Source organism: Dipteris shenzhenensis, chromosome 10, assembly GCF_047967505.1.
Source record: "Dipteris shenzhenensis isolate YYH24624 ecotype China chromosome 10, Dip_SZ_1.0, whole genome shotgun sequence".
In the NCBI taxonomy this organism is placed as follows: Eukaryota; Viridiplantae; Streptophyta; class Polypodiopsida; order Gleicheniales; family Dipteridaceae; genus Dipteris; species Dipteris shenzhenensis.
Genome location: NC_141605.1, coordinates 55,070,273 through 55,097,239, shown reverse-complemented (window position 1 = coordinate 55,097,239; position 26,967 = coordinate 55,070,273). Strand labels below are relative to the sequence as shown.

The 26,967-nt window shown below is 43.8% G+C and overlaps 1 protein-coding gene across 1 annotated transcript in view; it reads left to right on the top strand.

Annotated features, from left to right (window-relative positions):
* LOC147897994 (uncharacterized) overlaps nucleotides 1-22,190 on the top strand; it is a 45,719-nt gene extending 23,529 nt beyond the window's left edge. Inside the window, exons 5-15 of the mRNA XM_087380003.1 lie at nucleotides 6,290-6,376; nucleotides 6,572-6,690; nucleotides 6,960-7,061; nucleotides 14,727-14,843; nucleotides 14,972-15,037; nucleotides 15,203-15,269; nucleotides 15,534-15,587; nucleotides 15,852-15,938; nucleotides 21,357-21,422; nucleotides 21,612-21,647; nucleotides 21,736-22,190. Of these exons, the coding sequence (XP_087236129.1) occupies nucleotides 6,290-6,376; nucleotides 6,572-6,690; nucleotides 6,960-7,061; nucleotides 14,727-14,843; nucleotides 14,972-15,037; nucleotides 15,203-15,269; nucleotides 15,534-15,587; nucleotides 15,852-15,938; nucleotides 21,357-21,422; nucleotides 21,612-21,647; nucleotides 21,736-21,828 (894 nt within the window). The 3' untranslated portion in view covers nucleotides 21,829-22,190. The remainder of the gene's footprint in view (nucleotides 1-6,289; nucleotides 6,377-6,571; nucleotides 6,691-6,959; nucleotides 7,062-14,726; nucleotides 14,844-14,971; nucleotides 15,038-15,202; nucleotides 15,270-15,533; nucleotides 15,588-15,851; nucleotides 15,939-21,356; nucleotides 21,423-21,611; nucleotides 21,648-21,735) is intronic.
* The last annotated feature ends 4,777 nt before the right edge of the window (nucleotides 22,191-26,967 follow it).

Below are 26,967 nucleotides of genomic sequence, written 5' to 3'. Positions count from 1 at the left end.
TTGAGAAGCTGAAAGAAAAGTTGTGTGCAGATCGAGTGCTAATCCTTCGAGATCTTTAGAAACCCTTCGCTGTTCAATGTGATCTCTATGCCAACGGCGTAGGAGGGGTTTTGATGCAAGACGGTCAGGTAGTTGCCTATGAGAGTAGGGTTTTGCAGCCAGCTGAGATGAGTTTGGGCATCTATGAGAAAGAGATGCTTGCTGTAATTCATGCCTTGTCTATGTGGAAGCACTATTTGCTTGGTGCTGATTTTCATGTACAGACAGATCATTCTTCCTTGCGCTACTTCCTTACTCAAAGGAAGAGAAGCATATGAGGTGGGCAAACTTCTTGTCTATGTTCCATTTTCAAATCGTTCATGTACCAGGCAAGAAGAATGTGGTAGCTGATGCCTTATCCAGGAGACAAGTGCTTGATGCGGTTTCCAGGAAGCCCCAAGTCTCAGCAGCAGTAAGTATTGCTTATCATAGTGAGGTGGATGCTATGAAGGAACAGTATGCACATGATGATGATTTTGCAAGGATATTTGACTAGCTCATTGATGAATAGAAGCATGATCATTATAATCTCAAGGAAGGTTTTCTTTTGATGCATGGTCGCCTTTGTGTCACGAAGCAGTTGAGGCCGAAGATTCTTATAGAAAGTCATGCTCCACCGTATGTAGGCCACAGAGGTATTGAGGCCATAGTGAAGGCTGTTGAGCATTTCTTTTACTGCCTAGCTTTTAGACGAGATGTGGAGGCATTTGTTCGGACATGCATCGTCTGCCAAAAGGTTAAGTATGACCGGCCGAAGACACTAGGATTGTTACAGCCGTTGTCCCATTCTTGATAGACCTTGGCAAAATATTGCTATGGACTTTGTCTTTGATCTTCCTCGTACACCATCAGGTAACGATGGGATTTGGACCCATCCTCCTTTCATCCACAGACAGATGGTGAGTTAGAGAAAGGTAATGATACAGTTCTAGATCTTTTGAAGTGCTATGTTTCAGAGCATAAGGCAAAATGGGAGTAGTATCTGCCACTTGTGGAGTTCGCTCATAACAATACTGTTCATAGTGCAACTGGTAAAGCACCTTTTGAGATTGTGGAAGGTGGTAGAAAAGTTCCACCCATTTTACATACTAAGGATAAGATCTTTGAGGTAGATAGGTATGTGGAAAGTTGGGATGAGGCTTACAAGAAAGTCAAGATAGCTCTTCAGAGGACTTAGGAGAAGCAAAAGAGAGCAGCTGATTGCCATAGGCGAGAGTTGGTCTTCAAGGAGGGTGATTGGGTTCTGTTAGGGTGATTGGGTTCTGTTGTGCTTCCATAGAGTGAGACTTCAGAACAAGAAGGGTAAGGAAAGGTGTTGGAGAAGATAAGTGATGTAGCTTACAGGCTGAAGCTACCGGATCATTGGAAGATCCATACTACCTTCCATGTTAGTCTGTTAAAGCCGTTCCACGGTGATGAGCTAGAGAACTTGCCTCATGAGGAACAGCCTGAAGTTGAAGAAGAGGATGAAATTCTGGTACCACAGCAGATTGTGGCACATTCGGAACGCAAGATTAGAGATAGAGTTTCCCGTCGCTACCTAGTTAAGTTTCGCAACTATTCAGCATTGCATGCGATGTGGATGGAAGAGGGTGCACTGGTAGAATACCCTAAGTTTTGCAGCTCTACCTAGATGCTTTCCAGTTGGAGCCGACTCTCATTCGGGCTCCCTCAGGCTCAGCAGAGCACAGGTTTGGAGCATTTCCTGATGCTCAGGAGGGAGGTAGGGCTTCCCCTCCCTCAGCTCAGACAGCTCATCCAATGTCATGAGGTCGCTTGGTGACACTTTTATGTCTCACCCGAGGTACTGCTTGCTGAAAGTATTTCTGCCGCCACGGGGCCTATGATTGGTGTAGTAGTCTCTATCAGATATGCCTTCAGATTTTTGGCATGATTGTTTATGTATGGTTGGTTATGTGTACCTCTACCATATCATGTGTATCTATTCTTATCTGTTATTACTGTTCAGACACATCTCTATTTTGGATCCAGAGATATTTGATGTTTATTCCGAACATCCGTTGTTCTTTTCAGATTATGTTATGTATTTGCTGTTTATGCACTTGTCATGTTCAGTTTTCTTTTTACCACTTGATTTCACTTGGACAGCAAATGGGGCCATTTGCTGGGTTTCCAAGAGGGAGGTATGTCACGGGGGTGTGAAATTCCGATAATTTAATTATTAGGGTTTTACGTGTGACAGCCTAAGACCTAAGAGTGGTAAAAAGGCTAACCTTGTGTATTAATGCCTAGGGCCAAGGGCCAATACTATGAATTAATTCCTAGGGTCAAGGACCAAGGTTGTAAATTAATTCCAAGGGCCAAGGGGCAAGTGGTTAGAAGGGGCAAAAATAAATAAATCCTTTGGATTAAAGCAGAGCTTTTCAGGGCCACATGGCAGAAGTGATTTTGGGCAAAGCAAGAAAGCAGTGAAAGTAAAGCTTTCCCAATAGGTTTAAAAGAACAGGCAAGGCTCTCCTTCCCATAGTGCGATTTGTTCCAGGACAACTCCCACTCCAGCGCCCTGCTCCAGCTCCCTTACAGTTCCAGCTTAGATCTCCACGCAGCCCTGCTACTGGCCTCCACGCAGCCATTCTCTCTCTAGTCACAATCTTGGATAGCTCTCTTCATCTCTGTCGCCAGCTTCCATCATCTTCTCTCCCAGACGCATGCTTCTGCTCCCGTTCTGCTATCCTTTCCTCAATCGCATGCTCCTGTTCTAACTTGGGAGACTGTCTGGAGTGGATCGTGGAGTTTTCAAACTGCCAATATCTGAATTGTTGCTGTTTGGAGCTATTTGGAGGTGCCAATCTTCAGTTCGTTGCATCAGAGAGCTTCAGTTTGTAGGCACACCTGTCAGGAGGAGTTTGCCACTTTTTCGCATCAGTTTGGGACTGTTTTGCTGAGGATTTCAGCATCCTGTTACTAGCCTGGACCAGCCAGGGGTAGCAGACAGTGTTATCCGTGATCAGAAGAGCCAACCTTTGCAATCGCAATTTTCAGCCAGGCGATGCTCTTGCAGTTTTTCAGTGATTGCTTTGTCCAGAGATCTTGCCAGATGCCCAGGGACAGTTAGGGTTTTCTGTTCTTCAGTTCGCAGTTTATCTGGGTAGTTGTCAGTGGTTGTACTTGATGCCGTTCATCTGTTTGAGTCTGCCTTGAGGTCCTATCGTGGATTGCTAGGGTTTTGCACAAGGTTTCTGTTATCAGTACTCAGTGATTGATCTATCAGATATTGGCCAGTCTATGGCCCTGTTGTAAAATTGATCTCTCTGATAATATCAAAGAAATACCGCAAGGGGTGCCATGTTTTGGGGCCAATACGATGTCAGGTGTGACCCCGAGGCAATCTAGCTTTGGGATTGTTGTTCAAAGTTTCTTTCTTGCAAATCTGAATTTTCTAAGTGGATGTAACTTCTATTAATTGCTCATTAATTGTATCTACCACCCTTTGGGGATTCTGAAGGCTGGTGACACTTTGTATGTTTGAAGGGTCACTTGACCTTTGGGGCTAGATTAGATTAAATTTGATATGATTTGATTCTGTGTGACATCATCCATGATGTAGAAGACAAGGCATCCTCTGCCTATAGAATGAGGCACCATTGTACTTGCATCTCATCAATCACTCTTAGCTTTGTGTTACCCATGTCTTTTTGTCTCTAACTCCCCTTCTCTCTCTATGCCTACTTTTATATGGTATCAGAGTGGAGTGCTCTCTCGTTGGCCATCACTACCGTGAAGATCTTCTTCATGATTTGGAGCTGCGTCTGCCTACAGTGCTGCACCAAGATAATCACCTTCATTCTTCCTGCTTTTATCTGCTGGCTGCAGTTTTGTCTCCAACTATGGCCAACATGATTTATGTTGCCACAAATCTGCTGCTGCTGCGCACCTTCCTTATGTGATCACCACCATTCTGGAGACTGATTCTGCAGCTGTGTCTGCCATCTATTCTTGCAGGAGCCACCACAAATTTGCCCCACTTCTGTCCACCATATTCTGTCCTATCTGTGGACGCTACCATTTTGGAGGAACTCTCTTGATCTGCCATCACCATCTTTGCTGCAGACGAATCTCAGCAATGTGCTTCTCTCAGACAAAATTGTGACTCTATTTCTGAGCGTGTGATGCTGCTAATTCGCTCAGAATGCTGCTGTCCTGAAAGACTACGAGCTGCTGCAGTACAAAGAGCTGCTATACTCGACCTCTATTTCTGAGAATGCCCCTGCTGTGGATTGGGGTATTTTGGAGGTATAGTGTGGAATAGGGCTCTACCAGCTTGAGGGTTGAGTGTGAGAGGGGTTTGGGTTTGTCCTTTGTATGTTTGAAGGGTCACTTGACCTTTGGGGCTAAATTAGATTAGATTTGATATGATTTGATTTTGTGTGATATCATCCATGATGTGGAAGACAAGGCATCCTCGGCCTATAAAGTGAGGCACCATTGTATTTGCATCTCATCAATCAAGTTCAGCTTTGCCTCACCCATGTCTCCTTGTCTCTGACTCCCCTTCTCTGTCTATGGATACTGTTACAGGATGTAGTGAAATGAGAACCTGCAAAGGCAAGCCACTCTACTTGAGCAGCAGCAATAGAGAGTAAGGCTCTCAACATTAGAGTCCATGGGATCCCTGGCAGTCCACCACTTTTGTAACCTCCATCTTGGGGGTATAGGAGCATTGGATTGAGGGGCCCTGGTGCGTAAGGCACGATCCCAATAGAGATCAGCCCTTGATCATACGCTCTGGGGACACCTAGGCCCGATTGGCAGCATTGCACAAATGTACAGCTTTTGGGAGCATCCATAGGTCCATGTGGATGAGGATCTCATCCTCTTGTAGGTGAGAGACAGATCTTTTACAAAAGTGGGTTCTGTGTGCAAGTCGGGGACATGGGCAGTCCAAGAGGGGCGACTCTTGATTGGACCCACACAGATGCCCAATAACACCCCTACCTAGGGAGGCGGGGTCTATGAGATTTAGAGCACCGCGACCCTTATCTGCACTGTTTGGAACTGCAATGGAATCTTGTGTTCAAAGCCAAGGAACTTCTTGGAGTTGTACATAGGACGACATATTGTCTTCTACACAAAGACTATCAGAGTCCAGAGGCCCGCTACCACTAGTTTGTGGATATACATTGGAGTCGGCCTATTGGGTGGAGACTAGAGAGACAGACGGAGCTATGAGACTAAAAAAAATCAGATAATGGAAGCTAAGAGGTGGGGCCACTAAAAACGGGCACCCATATACTAAGGCTTGTGTGTGAAACAAGAAAATAAATACATCACACTGTCATTGTGAGAGAGAGAACCCAAAATGTTAGGGGCAATGACATGAGGCCACTCTCGGCCACCAAATCAGCTATCCATCCTGATGATTGGTCCTGTGGATGCTGTCTGTTGGACCAACTCCACTGGTTGGCTGAGGATAGACAAGATGATCTCGTTTGACAGTGGCTCTGGATCTGGTGAGGCCTGGTGTCGTCGAGCAAGAAAATCAGTGATGACTCGCTGCTGCTGATCAGCATGTCCAGACTGCCCAGGTCTCTCCCTTCTTATCTGTAGCCTTCGCAAGGAAGCTTGTTGTATGGACAGATGTACAGCCGAACAGACTCATACATAGATAACATATCCAAGTACAAAACCTTGTCAGATCTGTACCATCACCTTCAGCAAATATTAGCTGAGGTAGGCCACCAAACTGAGACTTCTGTTTGTTATTTTGCTGCTGTAAAAAGAACACATTGATGGAAAAGTCAACTCTGCGGTTTTTGACCTGCTTTGACTTCTGTTGACTGCTCCCATGACAATATTCTGTTATGCCAATTCATTTTTCTCTCTCTCTTGCTTTCACGTCTTCAGGCGAGGCTCTCCTTCTCTAGAAGAGGAGGATCTAGAAGCTCATGTATCGCCATGCCGCATCGGTGCCTCTTGCTACCGTTATCACCAACCACCTTTGGGCAGATCTTGTGATTTTAAACTTATACTAACTAGAGGAAAAGGTTAACAAATTACTCCACTTTAGCAAAATATTTCAATTAAATTGAGCCACTACATTTTATTGCTCTATTTCCAGAATGAGAACTTGTGTATTTTGGACTTATTGGCTCTAGTACATAGTGTGGGGTTATCTATGAGAGGGCTGCATCTCAAAAATTGTTTGGAATATCTTGACCTTGTCAACACGAACTATTGGTGTTCTCCATTGCTTTCGACTTTCTAAAATTTCTATATTTGTTTTGTTTAGGCACAACACAGCCTCTCTTCTCAGAGTCTGTTGGCAATGCCGGTTGGTTTCAAGCAGAAAGAGACAGTCGATAAAATCATTAGAAAGGTGCTGCATTATTCTTTCTTTCTTTTAGGGTTTTGTAAGCTGGATGTTGAACATAGAAACTACTCTTGATAGTTTTGACATTTTAGAGTGATGAATGTACGCTTCAACATAGGCTTTTCCTTTTCCCATGTTGCACAGCTTCTTTCACTTTGTTGTACCACACTTTGAAGCTTAAGGCTTTTCTCCCCTTGTCAGTTCCCTGCAGACAACTTTACAGTGATGTTGTTTCATTATGATGGGATTGTTGATGAGTGGAACATGTTCCCTTGGAGCAAGCAAGTAATTCACATAGCAGCCAGCAGCCAGACTAAATGGTGCGATTTATGCATTCAAGAAATCTGATCTGACTGCAGCACTCTACTTGACTCTTTCACACTTTGTGCATTTCTTTCTCATAAGTGTTATCATATATTAGGATGCATATGTGGGATATTTTCCTTGTAAGTTTCTGAAACGACGAGTAATGTCCTGGTTGATGGGGACAAGGGAACCTTTTGGGGATGGTTTCTCTGCAACTTGCAACTGGCTGCAAGTTACCCTAACCTTTTCTGATGTGACAAATTTTCATACAATGTGCTCACAGGTGGTTCGCAAAACGATTTTTGCATCCAGATATAGTGGCTCCCTACAAGTATATTTTCATCTGGGATGAAGATGTTGGTGTAGAACACTTTCATGCAGGCAGGTATAATTCAAGTGTTCAAGAAGGAATCAATTGCAAGGAATGAGACTTGACGTCTTTAAAAAAAAAAGTTATGCTGAACAGAATGATCCTGAGAGGCATGACTAGTTCTGTAAGTTTTGTCAAAAGTTGAAATCCCAATGGAATATGTAAGTAAAGAGGTCAACGGAGAAACTCAGGGTTCACAACTAGAAATAACAAGTATGTTTCTATCTGCTATTTGTGCCTATTAATTGGTCTTTCTGTTCTTTGTTTGAAATCTTTCCTTTTGCCATCATCTCCAATCTGTTACATAGGCTAACAAAGAAATGGAAATCGAAAGTGATGAGAAGGACAATGGAGAGGTGATTGGATTTAGTGCTGTGTCTGTTGAGATGAAAGTGCAACCTTCTTTGTCCAGTACCCAAGGAGCCTTCTCCCTTCGAGCCTTCTACTACTATGAGGGGCTATGATTGACTGAAGGAGAGGAGGCCGAGAGCAGGGAGCCTAGGAGCAGCGAGGTTAGGAGAGGAGGCGACCAATCTGCAGAAAGAGAGAGGGAGAAGGTTTTTCTAAGACCCCTCACCTTAGATTAATTGTGCACTTGAGCTCTTATACAGGTTCCATATGGTGTTTTCTGTACGATACAGTACGGCATGTTCTGTATCTATATATATGGTACAAGTACGAAAATAACTTTTTTTTTGGGGGGCGTTTGGGTGTGTTTTGTAGGGGTGCATTTTAAGTAAAAAATAAATGTTAAACAGGGGTGCGGTTCAGATGTGTCCTCCTTCCGTTAAATATATGCCTGTAATTATAAAACATACGTAAAAACCCCAAACGATTTAGCACTTGTGTGTATATACTACTGATGATTTGATTTCGAGCATGACTGAATTCTATTACCTGACATTGTATGGAAGGACAACTGCGTTTCTGTATTCTTCTGCGTTTGAGAAGGATGAGCCTGATTTAGATGAGGCAAGTATCTCTAGAGTTTCGGCAGCTGATGATCCCTAGTCATGGGAACATCTTCATAGACATGGGCAGGATGCATGATCTGATTATCTACAATGGTTTGGAACGACGGCCTTCTTTCAGTGTGGTCACTAGTTTTCCGCATGGAGCAGGTTCCAGTGTAGTTGACTACTGTTGGAAAGGTCACCTCCCCATTTGTAAGCCCCCATATGAGGAGAGCATGGGGGAGGTAGACCAGGGGATACTGGGGCTGCCACATGGGCAGCACACAGAAAGGGTAGAGGCTGCTACATGGGCAGCACACAGTCTGCCGTGTGGGCAGCTGTCAAAGCAGGAATCCATGGGCCTGCAAAAGAGTCGCATAGGTGGCGGCATAGGCAGGCTGAAGGCGCCTGCGTGGCGAGCTGTCTGGCAGAGGAGACGGCACAGAAGGGCGGGGCAGACCAACAGATAGGGTCGGCCAGCCTGGTCGGCCAGTATGAAGCTGACTGGTCGGTTTTTATGATAGGCCCCTAGGCCTATAAAAGGAGGGCCTTCAGCCCTCATAAAATATCCAACATTCAGCAAGAAAGGGAGCAGACAGGAGCAGCCAGAAGCCACTCCCTTGGGCCTCACACTGGGGGTGAAGGAGAGTGGAAGGTGAGCTGCAGACTGAGTTCCCTAGAGGCTGGACCTTGGCTGTCTTCCAAGGCAGCAAGGTATTGTGATCATCATACCTTCTGGAGCAGTCATTCACAAGCAGGTTGGAGCAGTGGAACAGCTATCTTGGGGCCTACATTCAGGAGGACCAAGGGGACCTGTGTGCTGCAGACAAAGCTTGGCAGGGGCTGCCCACCTAGGCCGATTCACAGGCAGTAAGGTGGAGAAGAACACACTAGATGGAAAGTCTACAGACGCTCGAGGTGGAGCACGCGGGCTCGAGTCTAGAGATAGCCAGCAGATAGGAGAAGTACGAGTCTAGAGATAGCCAGCAGATAGGAGAAGTACCTTGTGGTAAGATCAGAGGACCATACCATTGGTGGGACTCTGGATCTATCTCTTTTGTATTGTGTCCATAGTTTTGGAGGGAAATATATTATTTTGGTGGTTTCTCTATCTGGCCGGTTCATTGTCTATTGATGAGTCTGCACATCTATTTTATGCACATAAGTTAAGAAGTTTGTGATTCCACATCCCACACCACACTGTGTGAGCTCCTGGGCTTTACTATCAGTCTTCCGCTGTGCGTACCCTCTGTTGGATCCATCCCACTTCCATCACCGAGCACATCCCACCCCATATACACCACATACGAGGAGATTTACTCTGATCACAATTTAGTCCCCGCATATGCTGCCTACCCTCCTACAAGATAGAGCCGTTATTATCACCCACTCCCTTCACGATGCTGCCCTCCTGTCTTTTCCACCAACCACCAGATCCACACCCCCTACCACCTATTGGATCAATCCCTTGCTGCCAACTCAGATTCGAGATTAAGCCTAGACCCCGGAGTCCTGCGCTCGCGAGGTGTAGATGAGATCTTGCTAGCGTCGGAGGAACTTGCTAGCCTCCCATCACCAAGCTGCAACTGGTGACCCAGATGTTCCAGGTAGTAACATTGGACATTGTCTCCCAAACACTATCCTCTGACGAAGGTACAGGGCGAATGCGGCTGGGAGGCACCGCATCATATGCCACATGCTGTCCTTGCAGTCGATTGGCTGGACGGGCAGGATTGATCAAGAAAGCATGCCCATGCCCCAGGTGGCGGCCAATGCGTGTCGTATAAGAGAAAAGGGCACCTCCTCCACCCTGTCTGTGTGAGCAAACTAGAACCAGTCCCTTGGATCCCACCGAATGGCTCAGAGAGGTAATTAGAGTCACCGTTGTGCTCCCTTTTGATCTGAAAGGACTATCTCTGGGTCAATAGTCCAAGTCTTGCCCAATCAGCCCACTATCTTGATCCTCTACCATACAAGCCCATCTACAACCTCCTCATCCCAATGGTTTCTCACTGTCTCGACCAACAAGAGGCCCTCTGTCCCCACCTTGTAGTATCTCCGACAGTAGGAACCCCCGTGAATGTTGAGGAACTGCTTTCTATGAGGCACTCTGATCCTCGAGAATTGACCAGGCCAATGATCTGGGGTCCAGGTAGTGCTGAGTCCCTCCCACCAAGAGTTGGGAATTGCTGCGTGGATCTTTGCCATCCATGTGCTTGCCCCCCCTCAGATGAGGGAGTGCTTGTTCTCTGTCCTCGCCGTATAGAGGGAGCCGTCTCTAGATCTCGGAAGACCTCGTTGCCCATTGTACCCCAACCTATTATGTGTTCATTGTCCAAGCATGTGTCCCTCTGGATCTCCGACCTCGGGATGCCATATGATCGGTTGCCGATCGATCTCCTCGCAACATGTTTGCCTAGCCCAAATAAGTCCTCCAGACAGGTGCTTCCAACTCTGAGAAGGCTCCTCATTAGGGGGGAGCCCTTCCCTGTGAGGGCGGCCTTTGGATCCATCTATGGGACTGCTCTGCGACTGTTTACTTATGCGAGGGGTGTTCTTGAGAAGCCCTCTCTGAAGGAAGGGCTTCCAGGGATCGGAGTTTGGAGGGAGACCATGTACCACCAGCTTGCTCAAGAGGGCTCTACTCTGCATCTCTAGATCAATGATGCCAAGGCCTCCCTGGGCGTGTGGCAATCACTCTCTACCATGCCAACTTGGCTCTAGTGTTCTGGGTTTCATCAAATCTTACCCATAGGAAGTTGTGCACCAAGCGCCTAAGCTACCCATGCAACCCTTGTGAAAGCACCGGCATGAGGCTATGTACGGATTGTAGCAAGGAGGACTATGCTTGGCCACCAAGGCCATGCTTGCTAAAGACAGTTTGGTTGAGCTCCAATATAGAAGCTTGTGCCACACTCTCTCTAGGACCGGGTCAATCTGCTGCTGCTTGGCTAACATGTCCATACGCACCTGGTATCCAAGGTATTTCAATGTCGGCCCTTGCGGAATCCATCTAAATCCCATGGCTGCCCCTTAATCTTGGACCTCTCGAACCTCCTCAGTTGTTGTAAGAAAACTGATTGATTTGGTCCATTTAATCCTGGCCCTAGTTGTTGTGTAGTAAGTGGCTAGAGCCTCCCTAACCGCCTCAAGGCTCGTTGCAGAACCCTCCACGTAAAGTGCTTTGTCGTCTACAAAGTCTGAATCCAGCAGCTGCTCCACCTGTTTGATTGGGAGCCTAAGGCCTCCGATCTAAGAGCGCACAAAATAGCCCAGCGCCTCTGCTACAAAAAGAAAAAGAAAGGGGGCTAGTGGACAACCATGTCGAACTGAGTGGGAAAGCGAGAATGCCTCGCCCGTATGACCACCAATAAGCATCTAACTGTAACTCGTTGCATACAAGGCCGAGACCTCTTTGATCCATCTATCTGATAAACTTAAACCTGCATGGTGCCCTCTAGGAAAGACCGTCCACCCTGTCGTAGGCCTTCTCAGAATCCAAGAGAAGGATGGCAAGAGGCCGAGGCTCCTCCGAGTCTCAATCCAGAGCCTTCCAAAAGGTGAAGATGCTGTCCAAGATACTGCGTTCTTGGACGAACCCTATCTGCGTGCATGAATGATGTCCTCTAGATGGTTCTGCAATCGCAAATGCAAGACCTTGGCCAATATCTTGTATGCGGTGTTGAGCAAAGTGATCGGCCTCCACTACTGTAAATTAGCCCTGTCGACCCCTTTCGGGATCAAGCATATCCATCCTTGACTCAGAGACTGTGGGAGGGAGCTTGTATCAAAGATCTCCTAAAAAGCTAGTTGAAGAGGGGTACAAATGTGCTCCCGGAAGCACGTGAAGAAAATGTGCAAATGCCCTCGCTGATCTGGGTCACTGGCCTGAAATAACTGCCTGCTCATCCTATCACCGTGCTATATCCATCGGGCTCTGGATGCATCGTATGAGAACTCTGCACGATGGATCTCCATGTCCTGGAGGTCAAGCCACAAGTACTCGTGTCTGTTTGCAAGCCACTGCGAACTTGGCTCGTGCTCCCTAAGACGCTCAATGGAGGCCAGGTCCCATCTCAAAGCTTTCTCTTGTGCCTAGAGGAATTGGCAGTGGCATAGAGCCTGGGACTACCGCTCCTCGATGCTCCTTTCAATCGCATGTGCCCTGATCCTGTAGCAGGAAATGCGGAATGCGTATCCCTCTCTGGGGAAGCCCACGACGGGGCTGCTCTAGGTGCATAATGATCGGGTTTGGTTGATCATCATGGTGCATGTTAGAATGCCAGTAGATCCTCCCCTGTGCATTGCCTAATCCCCAACATAAAACCTGTGTAGTCTCTCCAAAAGTCCATCATGCTGGAGTTGCCCAAAAACGAAGAGGAGGCTGCCTGGAAGTATGGAAAACTCTGCCTTGCACTAGGATTCTGTGCCACAAATTGTGAAGATAAACTGCTCCCACATGCTCCTCTCAGCTCCCGGCATCTCTGCGGAAGACGCTCTGCCCTGCTTGTCCTCCCCACACTTGAAGTCACCTCCAACAATCCAAGAGTCTACATCTGGGAGGGGGACAACCCAGGGCAGAGTACCTCTTATTGACTCCAAATACATTCAATTTAGAGAGACAACTCAAGGCTGAGAACCTTATGTGACTCAACACAAACACACATAGCATAGGGGCCTAGAAAGCCCGACCCTGGTCAAATGGATCCTCGTCATCAAGAGAGAGGCCATGAACCTCTGCTGTAGCTGCATGTATCTCCTCCGGGGGTTCTTCAGGTTCAGCTTCGTCTTCAGCCAAAAGATTAGCATGATGCTTCTCTTTTTCCTATGCTTTCTTCTTGAAGCAATGGGCTTCAAGGTGTCCTTTCCTTTTGTAAAACCTGCAAATAATGTTCTTGTTGGTCTTCCATTTGCTTGTGGAAGCAAATGCATGATCAATAGGAGAGGCAAGAGCAGCTTTCTTTTTGTGACGATCCTTCTCAATGAGGAGGCCACCATATCATCAAACGTGGTAGTGGCAAGACGAAGGATCTCAAGAGAGTGCTCAAAGCAAGAAATGCCATGCATACTCTTCATAAGGTCGGCCATCTTATCTTCATCATCAGGGACACTCTTCAAACTTGAGAGTTGTTGAACAAGAGATTGAAACCGGGCTAGATGATCACTCAAATCATCACTCTCTTCCATTTTCAGATCATAAAATTTGAGCTTCAAAAAGACTTTAGAGTTGGTGATTTTATTACCAAAGAAGGTCTCGAGGCAACTCCAAATCTGCTTAGCTATTGACTTTGAAATCCACATGATGGATGAGAGAGTCAGCTAAGCAAAGACCAATGAGGGCAATAGCCTTAGCATTATGATGCTTCCAAATCTTTTGATGTTGTTGATCAAGTAACTCAACCCGGTCATCCTCAACAACATCCCAAACTCCTTCATGCATAAGCAGCAATTGCATCTTGGTTTGCCACGTGGGAAAGCCTTCCCCCTTGAACTTCTCCAAGAGGAGGGAACTTGAAGACAAGGAAGTCATGATTGAAGAGGACTTTTTGAAGGCGGGCAGCAGCCTCGAAATGCAACAGCAGCCTTCAAATAACCAAGTCGGCTGGAATATGGTCCAAACAGCAGCAAAGAAGCTCTGAAATAGTGAGGTGGCTGCAGCAGATGCTCCAGAATGCAAGTGAAACTCCCACGTGTGAAAGCGGCTGCAACAAATGGATGATAACAGCTCCGAACCAGCTTGTAAAGGCTGTATGAAGCCAAAAAACCAGCAGTAGATGGTCTCTAAGGAGTCGCCAATGCAAAAGGAGCCCAAGAGAAAGGATTTTTGGCAAGGGAATGACTTAAAAATGCCTCGGGTACCTGCAACTAGGGCTGGAGCCTTGGGAAGTGAGCCGACCAGCAAGCAATGAGGCTGCCAAGAGCCTAGTTACAGCTCCAAGAGGGCTTAGATGAAGGCGGCTATGAAGATAGCAAGGAATGAAGAGGTGGAATGAGCTAGCTAGAAGCGGAAATGAACAAGGGTCGAGATGAAGCAAGGCTGAGGCGGAATTAGGGTTAGGGCAAGAGTAGCGAATTAGGGTTAGGGAAGCTATGGAAGGTGGCTCTGATACCATGTTAGAAACATGGTGTGAGTGAGAGAGAGAGAGAGAGGATAGGGAGTGAAGAAGTGGTACACAAATGTAGAAACCATGAAGGCTTTCATTCATTCATCAAGTATGACAAGACAAGTGAAGTACAAGCCTTATATAGGCTACTCGAATGCCCTTGCTTTATCTTGCATATCAAGTTTTGAAAATATCAAGAAAGCATTATTTTCATTGCTTTACATTGCACACATGGGTATTTGGATTGTCTTGAATTAAATGGCTGTTGAATGGCCATGCTTCACCTTGCATATTAAGTTGACTTTCTATCTCTTTCTCTTTGAGACAAGCAGTTCTGAATGTCTCAAATATTGCCTTTGCATCATGTTACCTAAGCCATCACCTGCTGCCACGTTACATTTTTTGCTTTGGCTGGAACGTTACATCTTGAAGATATTTATTGGCAAAGGCTTGACATCAATGATGGCTGTTCTCAGTAAGAGGTCTTAGTAAGTCTTAAGATCATGATGTAAAACTATAGCTGTTTGCAAGCATATGTTGAGATATCGAAAGATATATTGCTTACAAACAACAAAATTTTTGGATACTATAAAGGTTTTAGGAAAACTATGGACTGTGTGCAGGTATTTAGCTATAGTGGAGAAAGAAGGCTTGGAGATTTCACAGCCAGCATTGGATCCTGAGCTATCCGAGGTCCATCATCAGATAACAGTTCGTAGGAGCAGAGATAAATTTCATAGGTACCCACAAGCCATTGAGATGCAGAGCTATTCTGTGTGTGTGTGTGTGTTTTTTTTTTTTCTTTGTTGCCTTTGTTTTTCCTTTAAAAATTGTCAACGAACTGTATGTTACATTGTGTCATGAACAGGAGGATGTATAAGTTCAAAGGAAGTGGGATGTGCTTTGAAAACAGCACTCAACCTCCATGCACTGGGTAGGTTTGCAAGCCAAACTTCCTGTGTGTATAGCTGTGTGACATTCTGATATAAGGGGCGCATATGATGACTTCACTATTTGGTATCTTAGAAAGATCATCTTATACCAGTATTTTTCACACCTTTAAACATTCTAAAAAATATTGAGAGTGATGAACTTGTAGATGGGTGGAGATGATGGTGCCTGTTTTCTCCCGCATGGCTTGGCGTTGTGCCTGGTATATGGTTCAGGTGAGAAGTAAAGACAGCCATTTTTCCTGATTGTGATCATCATTCTGACTCTTCAGTACATCCATTGAGACACTATTTTTTCATTCATGCTCAACTTCTTGGAGAGGCTATAACAGACCAGCCTGTCAGTTCATTTCTTGGACGAATATTTCTTCTTTCATTTGCCATTTCAGAACATATTTCAAAGTAGTTTCACAATTGAACTATTCAAATTGCACAATCTGTTTTTTACATTTAATACGAAGAATGCTTCACTTTGGGCAGAATGATCTTGTGCATGCCTGGGGCTTGGACATGAAGCTAGGATATTGTGCTCAGGTGCTTTTTCTATTACCTTGGTTCCTTGTGTTGGTTTGGCTAGTATTAAAGCATTTTAATGCTTGCTCATCGACCAGGCAAATATGGCCTCACATTAAAGAGGTTTTAACATCCATCTCTGTAGGTTACTGCGGATCCCGTTGTAAGATTACCATATGATGAATAAATTGCTTCTACTTCTGTGCTGGATGCATTGCATAACAACAAGCTTAAAAATCTATTCAAGCGAACTAAAATGATGTTAAGTGGACTTTTACATTGTAGGGAGACCGTAGCAAGAAAGTTGGAGTTGTGGATGATCAATATGTTGTGCATTATGGGATACCTTCTTTGGGTGGTGTCCTCAACAAGGTGCAGATTGTTTCTCTTATCTACAAGGCTTATTGTTTTTCCAAGCGCTTATATTTAATGTAGAAATGACATCTTAGTTGGTCAATGTGTTCTTTCTGCTTTACCTGGATAGATGTATCTGTGGATATGCGGATGTGTATAGTCGTAAGAGCTTAGATTCATAAAAGGGCCTATACCCGATTTTGGGTGATTATGAAGTAATAGTAATGTCTAATAGCTAGTCCCTACCAGGCATAATCTGTTAAATAAGCCAGGGATGCCTTTTTTTAATGTATAAGTTTTTTTGGTTCAAGGATAGTTCATCATATCTAAAAGAACTATAAAAAAGAATGCATAGAGGTCGGAGAATCACAAAGTAGACATGTGACAAAGAGAAGGGAAGCAAAGACTCATTTTTCATTGTATAAGGAAGGTCATCATGTCAGTGCCTACAAGTCCAGGAGAAGCCGAAAAACATAAAAAGATATGTTAAATTTTCTGCAATTTGTGACAACTTTGTAGGAGAAATGAAGCCAGTTTCAAAATGCAGCATTTATCTTCAAAGACATTTCTAGGACTGAGCATGAATTTCCAATTGATGTAGATGTCAGGAAGTCAGAACAGAAATTGCCTGCAGAAAAATTTCAAAGAGCACCCATAAGGACAGCAGATGCAGCATACAATGGCTTAAGTTGTGTGAAATCCATGATGATGTCTTTAAAACCTAGCAGATAAGCTTTTGGGGGGGTATCAAAAGTGTTATCTGGACAGATTTCAAACACATGACCAGATGAGCTTATAGCAGACAATGGTAGGCTTGGTTCTTTGCATCTGAATCGTGTCGTGAATTATTGATGAAATTGCTTGAAATTTTTATGATTTCTTATGAGTTTCCAGGTTTGCACTTGCCCTTTTTGCTCTTTGGTCAGGAAGGAATGCTACGCTACTTTTTCAGCAGACAGTAGAGATGGGTTTTCTGTTTGAAGGTTGTAAGATGATGAAATTTTAGATTGGAACATCGTTGGTGGCGAGCATGCACTAGTGGCAGACCCTAGAGATTTCACATGGTACAGGAATAGCAATGTCGTAGGTCTGCTCTTTGTAACTCAGAATCAAGCCAAAAATTGACAATCACCTATGGCTAATTGAGCTTATCTAAATCAAGTCTAACCCCAAAGATGAAAGACAAGGCTTAAGAAGGGGGATTGTGTTTTGGTTGCTACTGCTGTTAGGAAAGTAGAGGTAGGTTGATTGCTTAAGGCCAACACTACTACGCAGTGGAATATTCATTCCGAGATCACAATATACTAATGTGGAACACAAGTCAAGTACATGTGCTTTACTTAACTGTAAGAGGGCAATGCAGATCTGAAAGAGTGACGAATCTCAAGTACAAAAGCTTGCCCACACATGTACTAACATCTCCAGAAGCAATCCCTGAGGTAAGGTTACCAAAACAAGGCTCTGTTTTGCTGCACCGTCTGTAGGTAACTCCTCTCTGCTACTCACATTTGTGGTAGGCTTCAGTAGCTGCTCAAGGCTGAGCACTTCTGCAAAGGCTTTGCTCAGTTGTTCTTTGTTGACAGAGACCCTTCCTCTGCAGCTCCTTATGCTCTCCTACTGGATATAGGACTGCACCCAGGTCTGCTCTGGATCTGTTGGGTGTCTGCTCCAACACGAACTGTTTTCTGACTGCTTTGCTGCCCTGGAATGCAGCCTAAAGTGAGTAGTTGTGGAATGACTTTGGTCCCCTGCCTAAGGCCCTTTATACAGGGAAAATCCCCAGCAAAATAGGCCGACTGACAGACTGGCTGACCCAAGCTGCTGTTCATCCCTTGTAGACAGCCCCCTTGCCTATAGATAGTCAGTCTGTTCCTGCACAGCCTGCTGCAGATCTTCCGGACTGTATCTGCTTCTGCTGCTCCGGATCTGCTACACAGTCGCAGCCCTTCTTCCTTACTGATGCTGTGCACGCCTTAAGCTTATGTGGATGCGTCAATTTTATGAGCAAAAACCTATGAGCAGGTTTATACGAGCATGTTTTTCAAGAGATTTTAAAAATAGTATTTCTTTAGGAAACATGGTTTTTACACTTTTATTTTCATTAGAACTAGATCCCTTTATCATAAAATTATACAGACTAGTCACTCATTCATTTTTAGGTAACATAAATCTTCTTATTCATAGACATTCCTTTGTACCCTTGTTATTACCTTAAAAAAGTATTGAAAAATAATTCATTTAAGAAACGCCCTTCATAATCACTCTCAATATAATAATATTATACATAAATAATTACTTATTAAACACATTTATATCATATGGCAATATTTTTCAAGTGTTTTTATAGTATTAATAACAAGATATTTATGGACATGTTTCTACAGAAGTTTAAATTATTGTAAATAAGTATTAACTTGGGCTTATATATCACTCTCATAAAATACATGTAATATTTAATACTATATATGCAAGGTTTTTCAAAATATAACCCCATAGATGTGCTCAAATGGGGTTTTCCGATCAATTTGAGTCGCTGAATGACTATATTTGGACATTGGATGTGAAAGTTGTCACTTTTAAAAGTGTTGTCCAAGGTAGTTTTGCCAGCGAAACTACCTTGAAAGACCTTGTTCAAAGGGGTTTCGCTGGCGAAACTACCTTGATGGCTTGCTTTAATGAGTTTTCTTTGGAGAAAACCCTTTCATGAAGATAGGTTGAGAGAGGTTTTTCAATGTCACCCCCTATCAAGTAAAAAGTTGTAAGAAGGATCATAAGGGAATTTTCATAGAGAAGTCTACTCTACATGTGGGTTTCTTCAAAAGCCATCCCATTATGTTCTCACCATTCCCAAAGATTCACATAAATATTCGTGTATAAAATAGGCATTCCTATAATACTTTTCATATTTCTAAGTGAAACTATGTTTTCTTCTGATCCATTTTTGTCATATTTTTGCATAGTTGGAAGGTTTTTTTTTCCTTCGCTCGGATGCTCGGAAGATTTTGCTCGAAAAATGCTCGTCCCCAGCTTATGTATACCTGCTGTATCTACTGCTGTATTAGCCTAGGTACCTACATGCTTTTGACCTAATGGTGGATCTAGGTGCTGGCGATGGCAGCCATGTTGTTGCCACTCACCCCTTCCCCTACACATGCATGCTGAGGTGTCAACCCTCTGAGCTCTCCACATTTTGGGGCTCACAGGTGGGGCATTGACCCTACAGCTTCCATGACAGTAATCCAGCTTCCTTACAAACACTCAAGGGTGATGATTGAGGGAGCTATGTCGGGCAGTTCTAGTGTTAAAATACAAACAAGGTACAAGCTGTTGTGGATCGAGTTCGGGACAATGTGGATACTAACTCCCAGACTGATCTAATTTAGATGAGGGGCATGGTGCAAGAAAAATAAATGGTAGTCCTTATTAAAAAAGGTCAACACTCGATGCAATTTCCTCACAAATAGTGGAGCAGCTTGAAATAGCAAACTCAACCGTCTGGCTATTAATATACGGTTCTGCTGGTGGATGACCAAGGAGCCAAATCGTAGGTTTGTCAAGTTGTGAACGTGCACTTCACCATTTTATCATCAAAAGCCAGCTTTGAGATTACCTGGCTGGCTTGCTTTGAGTTTGTTTTGGGAAAGTTGTGGCTTGTAATTAAAAGATCATTTACAGACTTCAACACGATTGTATACCAGTCTAATCATCAAGGAAAGAAGCTGTCGTTGAAGGTGAGCTCGATCTCCCATAAACGTCCATCATTGATCTGTTGAGAATGAAGTGCATGTCTTTTAACCTTTTATTCTGTAAATTATGTTATTGAAGAAGAAAATATAAGTATTCATCAAGTAATTGCTTTTCAAGTGGATGCCACAGGAAGGTCAAGCACAAATTCCAAGCTGACTTTTTAGATGTGTTATTTGGTTCCTTTGGCTACGCTCTACCTTTGGTAGGAATACATGATCTAAATTGAATTCAAGCATTTGGAGGTGCTTGTGTGAATGCATATAATGAGCTAAAGAGTACTTAGGACATATTGATCTCTGCTGGGGGAAACCATTTACCCCTAAGAAGTTGCGTGATGTGGGCTTTGGCTTAGCAGCCTTGATAATTATGGCAAGAAGATAAGAAGTTGCATGATTTTGGCTTTGGCTTAGCAACTGTGGAGGGGTTATCAATTTGACTAACTAGATATGTCAAGGTACGCTAAATGGAAAAAATGATGAGAAGGATATACCATGGTTCGCCATAATGGAGCTAGTAGCTTGGGCATGGGGGTTCCTAGGCCTCACTGCTCAGAAAGTACCAAGAGGATAAGGAATGATTAAAGCTCCTAGAGAGGGGAGGGCCCAAGGGTATTTAAGGCAGGGTTATTTCTATTCGTGAGTTGCTTTGAAGGCTTCATGCTTTCATGTTGCTCCATTCTTTGTGTCCACGATGGATGCTTTCACATAATGTGTTGTTGGACCCTTGGGGGCTTAATGTATAAGGATGCCATTCAAAATATGTTCATATTTTCATACATGCATACATTCCTGGTTCCCTTGATTGAATCAAATTATGTGTGCAGAATTTTCGATAACCTCTTGATTTTTGAGTTCCTCCCCAAAAAGGTTCCATTAAGTAAACCTTAGTAATGGCTCACTCCTTTTATAAATATATAAATATACATATATATAGGACCTGTCTGGTATTCTCTGGGTGCAATTTCAGTCCCATGGGATTTCACCATTCCCTGCTGAGATGCTTAAGCCTGTTCTGTGCCATTTCTCCATCTCAACTTTCTTTATAGCGTGCCAAGCATGAAATATGATTCGACTTTATTGCCAGGGGAGTGCGAGCATGAAGGGGTGTCATATTAACCTCCAATCTATGACAAATAAGATCTAGATATTACCTGTTGGTGTGCAAACCTGTCTCTAAACTTTTAGAAAATTAGGTAGTCGAGGATGAGATCAGTGGGATAGGAGTATCATTAGAAGAATCAGGCTATGACATGTGATCATATTATGCTCTATTGAATGAGTCACAATGGTCATGGTGCACTGAGACACCAGGATACTAATCTTTGGGAGCAGATTATGCAAATTCACTCTTGTGATTAAGTCACACAGGGATGTCACCAAGGCCCAAACTCATGAGTGGGAAAGACAGGGTTTAAGGTCGGAATCCTGCACAGTGAAGCAGATGACTTGGTGTACAAGAATGAATTCAGGATTATACATATGCTATGTACTAATTATTGTTCAACTTAGCTGGTGTCCATTTGACGAAGGCTTGCCTAAATGAATCCAGTTCGCTGGCACTCTGATTTTTTAAGTTTCTGAAGTTGGTTCTCAATGTGACATAAAGCTGGCATCATTTTTCTCAAGTTAATATCTGAGATTTAATTTTTTATGACATGGGGATTGACATGCCCGTAATGGGATGTGTCAGACTTCGAGCATTGAAAGTAAGGCACCAGCCACAATTCCAGCTGCATCATTGAAGCAGGAATCCAAGGTCTGAACCTCTGTCCCATCTGCAAATGATAATTTGTTAAGCTGCTCCTGTGAAAGTTTCTTCATTTAAAAAGAATTTGTTGAAAGTTCAAATATTAGACTGGATGTAAGAACAGGGTTGACTGCTTCTTTGAAAGAGGTCCAATGCTTGAATCTAATGATATTATTTTACTTAACTGAGGTTACACAGGCATCGCCGGACATCAAAAATCACGATCGAGGAGCAGTAAGAAAGCTAGCCCAGCAGACTTTCATTTTAGTAAATGGAATGTGTGGTTGCTGTTGCACTTAAATTCTCTAATCTGAATCTGCAGGTTCGGCGGCGTTCATATGTAGAACTAGAGATATTTAAAAAAAGATGGAAAAGAGCTGCTCAGAAAGATAAATGCTGGGTTGATCCTTACTAAAAGCTTCAGGAAAATTGGGGATCAAATGTTGGTACACATATATGAGGTGGCAAAAGGCTTTTACTTGTCATTCAAATCTCTCACCTGAGTCGTGTGTGTAGGCATCCTCCTTGCCAAGAAGAACAGGGATTTGAGACAAAACCATGCGGACATTGGTTATTGTCCGGATCTCATGCCTTTGCTTGCCAGCAACCTTAAGAGTTTTTTATTCCAAGAGAGCTTCTGCATCGGGGCTTGAGTTGGAATTTGCAGCAAAAATGTAGGATATAGACAGTCAAATTTGTCACATTCTTTATATTTTTATGGAATAAATATAAGAAGTGGGCTTGAGGGCCTTTCCACTTGGTTTCTCCTTTCTTATTATATTTTTCCAGTTTCTCCTTTCTTATTATATTTTTCCGCTTTCCATCATTAGAAGATGAAGTACGAGCCAAGGTTTTGTCTCCACGGTTCCTTTTCCGGGCTCTCTCTTTGTCACCTGTTTCTTTCTCTACTTGGACAAAAGTCTTCTCTCTTCTGGCTGGTCCAGCTGTATAAGTGAAATAAAAGCATTACCTTTATAATTAAGAAAAATACACTTTTATGCTTTAAAAAAAATAAGGTCTAACTGTGGGTTCAAGGCCATTCACTTCACATTTACATCAATGAAAATTCCTTTTTTAACCACCCCATAATGCTCTTTTTCCCTCATATAATGGTGGGTTTAATGGCCTGCACTTGACACCCCTGGATACGTATGAGAATGTGTCTCTTCTAAAATCAATGGTTGTTTGTGTTAGCAAGTAATAGAGTCTAGCTTTATGATAGCCTAAACCCTAGCAAAAGACTTTTCTAGACTACTAGTAATACTCAACTTTTCTAGACTATTACCAACTCTCAAGTACACATATGGATTACATGTGCTCTCTCTCTCTCTCTCTCTCTCTCTCTCTCTCTCCCCACATACTTTTTGTTGGTACCACACACTCTCCACATGGCTCACCTCGTTGGGCTTGGATATGGATAGGTTGCCACCATTTCGATACAGCATAGATGCCCCTCGCCTCCCTCTCACTCGACATGAGCTCAGTCAGGTTATCAGGGCAGATTTGTTGCAGCTACACACGTTTCGTACTTGGGTTCATCCCACAGAGCGGGTTCATCCCACGGAGCTTCCTACGAAGATGGCCACATATCGTGACCATTTTCTCAGGATTTCAGAGGATGGCTTCATCATATCCCCAGGATATATCGGCGTTCATATGTCGCACTCACTCAGGATTGCCTTGGGCCAGCTCAGGGTATCTTCCCACAGATTAGACGTTGAGGCCGGTAGGATGCGTCGTACAGCTACCGGACATAGACCCAGGCGAGAGACTAGGATATGCCCTTGTTGCACTATGGGGGAGGTGGAGACTGAGGAGCACTTTGTTTGCAGATGCCCTTTATATTATGAGATCCGTGGCAGATTTCACTGTTTGTTTGGGCACGGATTTGGACCTCTCTCTCGGATTATGGAGTATGAGGATCAGTATTGCTTAGCGTTGTTCATCAGGGAGATCACCAGATACAGAGAGAGATTCCTCAGAGAGCACCGTCGCATCCCTGCCAGAGACCTGGTTATTCATGAGGAGCAGGACGAGGCGCAGGACCATGAGCACAGAGATAGCCCATCTTGCCAGAGAGCACCGATGGTTCCATCCCGAGGATGTACATATGACATGATCCGGCAGCACCGCAAGATGATCTTACACAGAGGCCGTATCCGTCGCTTTATTTCTAGACGACGGAGGATGATGGCAGATTTTCGGAGGAGATTGCTCCATGGAGACTTGGCACCGCCAGCAGCCCACTTGACACTTGCCCAGATCTTCACACTCATGGCAGGAGGCATGGTCGATGGCCATGACTTCCATCATTTCTTTGGATCACAGACCCCTTAGGGAAGACGATGTTCCTCATATTTCATATTTTATATTTTGTATCTAGGCATTTTTGGTACTCTATTTCATTTCATTTTGTATCTAGGATTTTTGTAGCCATTTTTGGCATCTTAGCTGTATTACGATGAGGCCACCTAGTTGGCGCATCGTTGATGCTGTATTTTCCTTTCGGATGATTTTGTGTCCCATAGGCCATGTATGGCCTTCCGTGGACCTTTAATAAAATTCCTTTCTTTCTTTCTTTCTCTCTCTCTCTCTCCCCCCAATCGTTGATCCGTCGTTGATCCCATCGTTACTCCGGTCGCTTTTCGTTTGATCTCGTCACTGATTCGTCGACGTTACCATTTGATCTTGTTGCTTCCCGTCGTTTCCATCTGATATCCGTTATCGATCCCTCGTCGCTGATCCCCTGTTGCTCTCGTAGCCCTTCTGTCTACTCTTGTAGCTCCCGTCTGCTCCTTGTACCCCCTCTCGTAGACAGTTTGTTGTTAGCACTATTGCACCAGCAGGGTTGTAGGTGGGCTCGTGAATTACGAACCCTTAGTTGGGCTGAACCTGGGGGTTAGCTCAACCAGGGGGTAACAGGAGATACGGCCAGTAAAGAATGGCCCAGCCTTCCCTCTTCAAAATCACTCTGTACTTCAGCAACCTCCAATAGCAGAGTCCGATATGCCACGATTGCAGCCATGATGCCTTCCCCATATGCACATATCTATGAACGTGGTCTCCATTATTAGGTATCATAAACATATTTGCTTCTTACAGGATCAAGTGAGTGAGGTTGCAGCTGGCAGATGCCATAACTAGAATTCAATTTTCGGAATGACTTGGTAAGAAGGAAGTCATTGACGAGGTTGTGAAGTCATGCGATGCTTCCCCCCCTACCCTCCAACTAGTCTCTGCAGTTAAGAATCTAGTTCAAACTGAAGTGCACACAGCCAAGAAAGAAGTGATTGTGGAGTTTGATGCAAAGGTCAACAAAACTGATATTTAGGAAGAAATTAACAAACATGCAGCTAGAAAGAATAATGCTTTGAAAATCAGAATTAGGGGGCTTCCAGATGGATGGTATAAAGAAGAGGAATCATTCAGTGATACCTTTGCACATGTCAAAGCAGCCACGCATACTATTGATTGGACAACTAATGCGGATGACAATTCTAATAATCTTGATAATGATGGTGAGGCTCGAGTAGTCCAGATTGGTCGGCATAATGGTTATGCTATCATTACATTCAACTCATGAGACATACATATAAAAGTACTATGACAATCTCACAAGCTGAAAGGGACTAAGATATAGATAGCCAAAGAACTCACAAGAGATCAATTGAAGGATAAGGCAAAGGAATTAGCAAAGGTTCGGGCTGCCAGGAAGCACGGTAAATGGGCAGTGTATTGTGAAGGAGTAGCACTCATTAAGAGTTTAAATCAAAGCCAAAAGACTCTCCGTCTTAAATTGATGTATGGCTAGCTATATATATATATGTATGTTTTATCTAGGTTACCACTTAGGTACTTTAAATAAAATGGAGCTGCCTTTGCACTCCTTGGGAGCTGCCTGTGCCCTCCCGAAGTAGATGTACTAGTTGGTTTCTCACATTGTCCCATAGACTTCGTGGTCTCCCGTGGACGTCAATAGCCTTTCTTTCTTTCTTTCTTTCTCTTCGCTCTTTTTTAGCAAGGAAAAATGATTTCTATATTATATCAAGTCAATAGATTTATCTATAGAAGTGAATCCCAAATCCGGAACCTGGAACAAGTGAGCTGGAACAATCTAGAAATTGAAAAAGAACCCAATATTGAATCCAAAGTGAGTCAGAAAGTATCCAGGACTTGAACAACTGAATCGGAACTAAATCCAAACTCATAAAGTATCCGGCACTCGAACAGCTGAATCGGAACTGAATCCAAACTCAGAACAGAAATGAGGAACGTGGAACAAGTAATCTCGGAGCCCAAAACGGAACCCCAAAACATGTGAACTCAGAAGTTGGAATAAGGAATTTGAGACCTAGAACAAGTGAACTTGGAACTCCAAACCCGAAGATATTCGGTAGAGAACTCTATGACTTTATGAATTGTGCACGAGGATAAGTTGCACCATCCGCAGGTTTTTTGCACAGCTGACACTTTACTTTCAATAGAAACTCACTACACCTGTGCTGAAGGACTATTCTTGGCTATAATCTTTGCCACCTAGAGTCTTAGGTAGAATGATGTGGACTAGAGTTTACTTATGAACTAAGGACTAAACCCCTTGACGATAGTCCATATTTGAAGGTTGGGTGATCAACGGTGATGATGAAAACACCCAAGACGAGACAAAGACAACCACCAAGTGTGATGGTAGCACCGAAGAAGTTGTACCTATCTTACAAGAACAATGAAATGATCCCAGAATGGTAATGCCATCTTGGGGTCTATCACACTCAAATGAAGGACTTCCAGGGTGATTTTCAAATTCATCTTTAGCTTTATGTTCAGCTCGAAATTTCATGATTCTCTAGATGTCTCATGAATCATCAACATGCAAGAAGTTTGCCAAAGGTCTCCTACATAGAAAAGTCTATTGACCATCCTCATCTATGTCGTCTACAAGACTACCTCATCAAATTTCATCAAGAGGGGGGCCATAGTAGCTATCGTCCGTAGGTCCTTCACGAGGGCCTTAGTTGTTCATTGGGTCGAGTTTACAGCAATAGCTCACTTAGAACAATGCTAGATTCTCAAAAGGGAGCCATCAATTCACTTGACTTTGAACACTTGTCAAATCGACGATCGCTTGATTGAAGAAAGAAAGTGTCCAACACATTGACTCATCATTGGCAACGCCCAACGATTGCGACATGGCTATTCTCATTTGACATTAGATCAATCAAACTAAGCAAGGCTTGGCATCCATCCAACTTGGCTGATCAATGTCCGAAGTGTAATGATGGCAAGGGAGTCCAGTTTGACCTTGCATTCGTTGAAGCCTTAGTTGATCCTTAAATTCACACCATCAGGATTTTGTTCGATTGAGCTCAATCAACAACCTGTCATTGACCTGCCAACATTCTTCTACAGACACGAGTTTGCATCGGATTTCATATATTCTTTAATAACGCCCCTTTAATTCTAAGAGCCTCCCAAGTTCAAGTATTATCCTTGCCCTAGTCATTCTCTCCCCTTTTATAGGCCACTTAAAAATTTCCTTACCTTCATGTGCATGTGC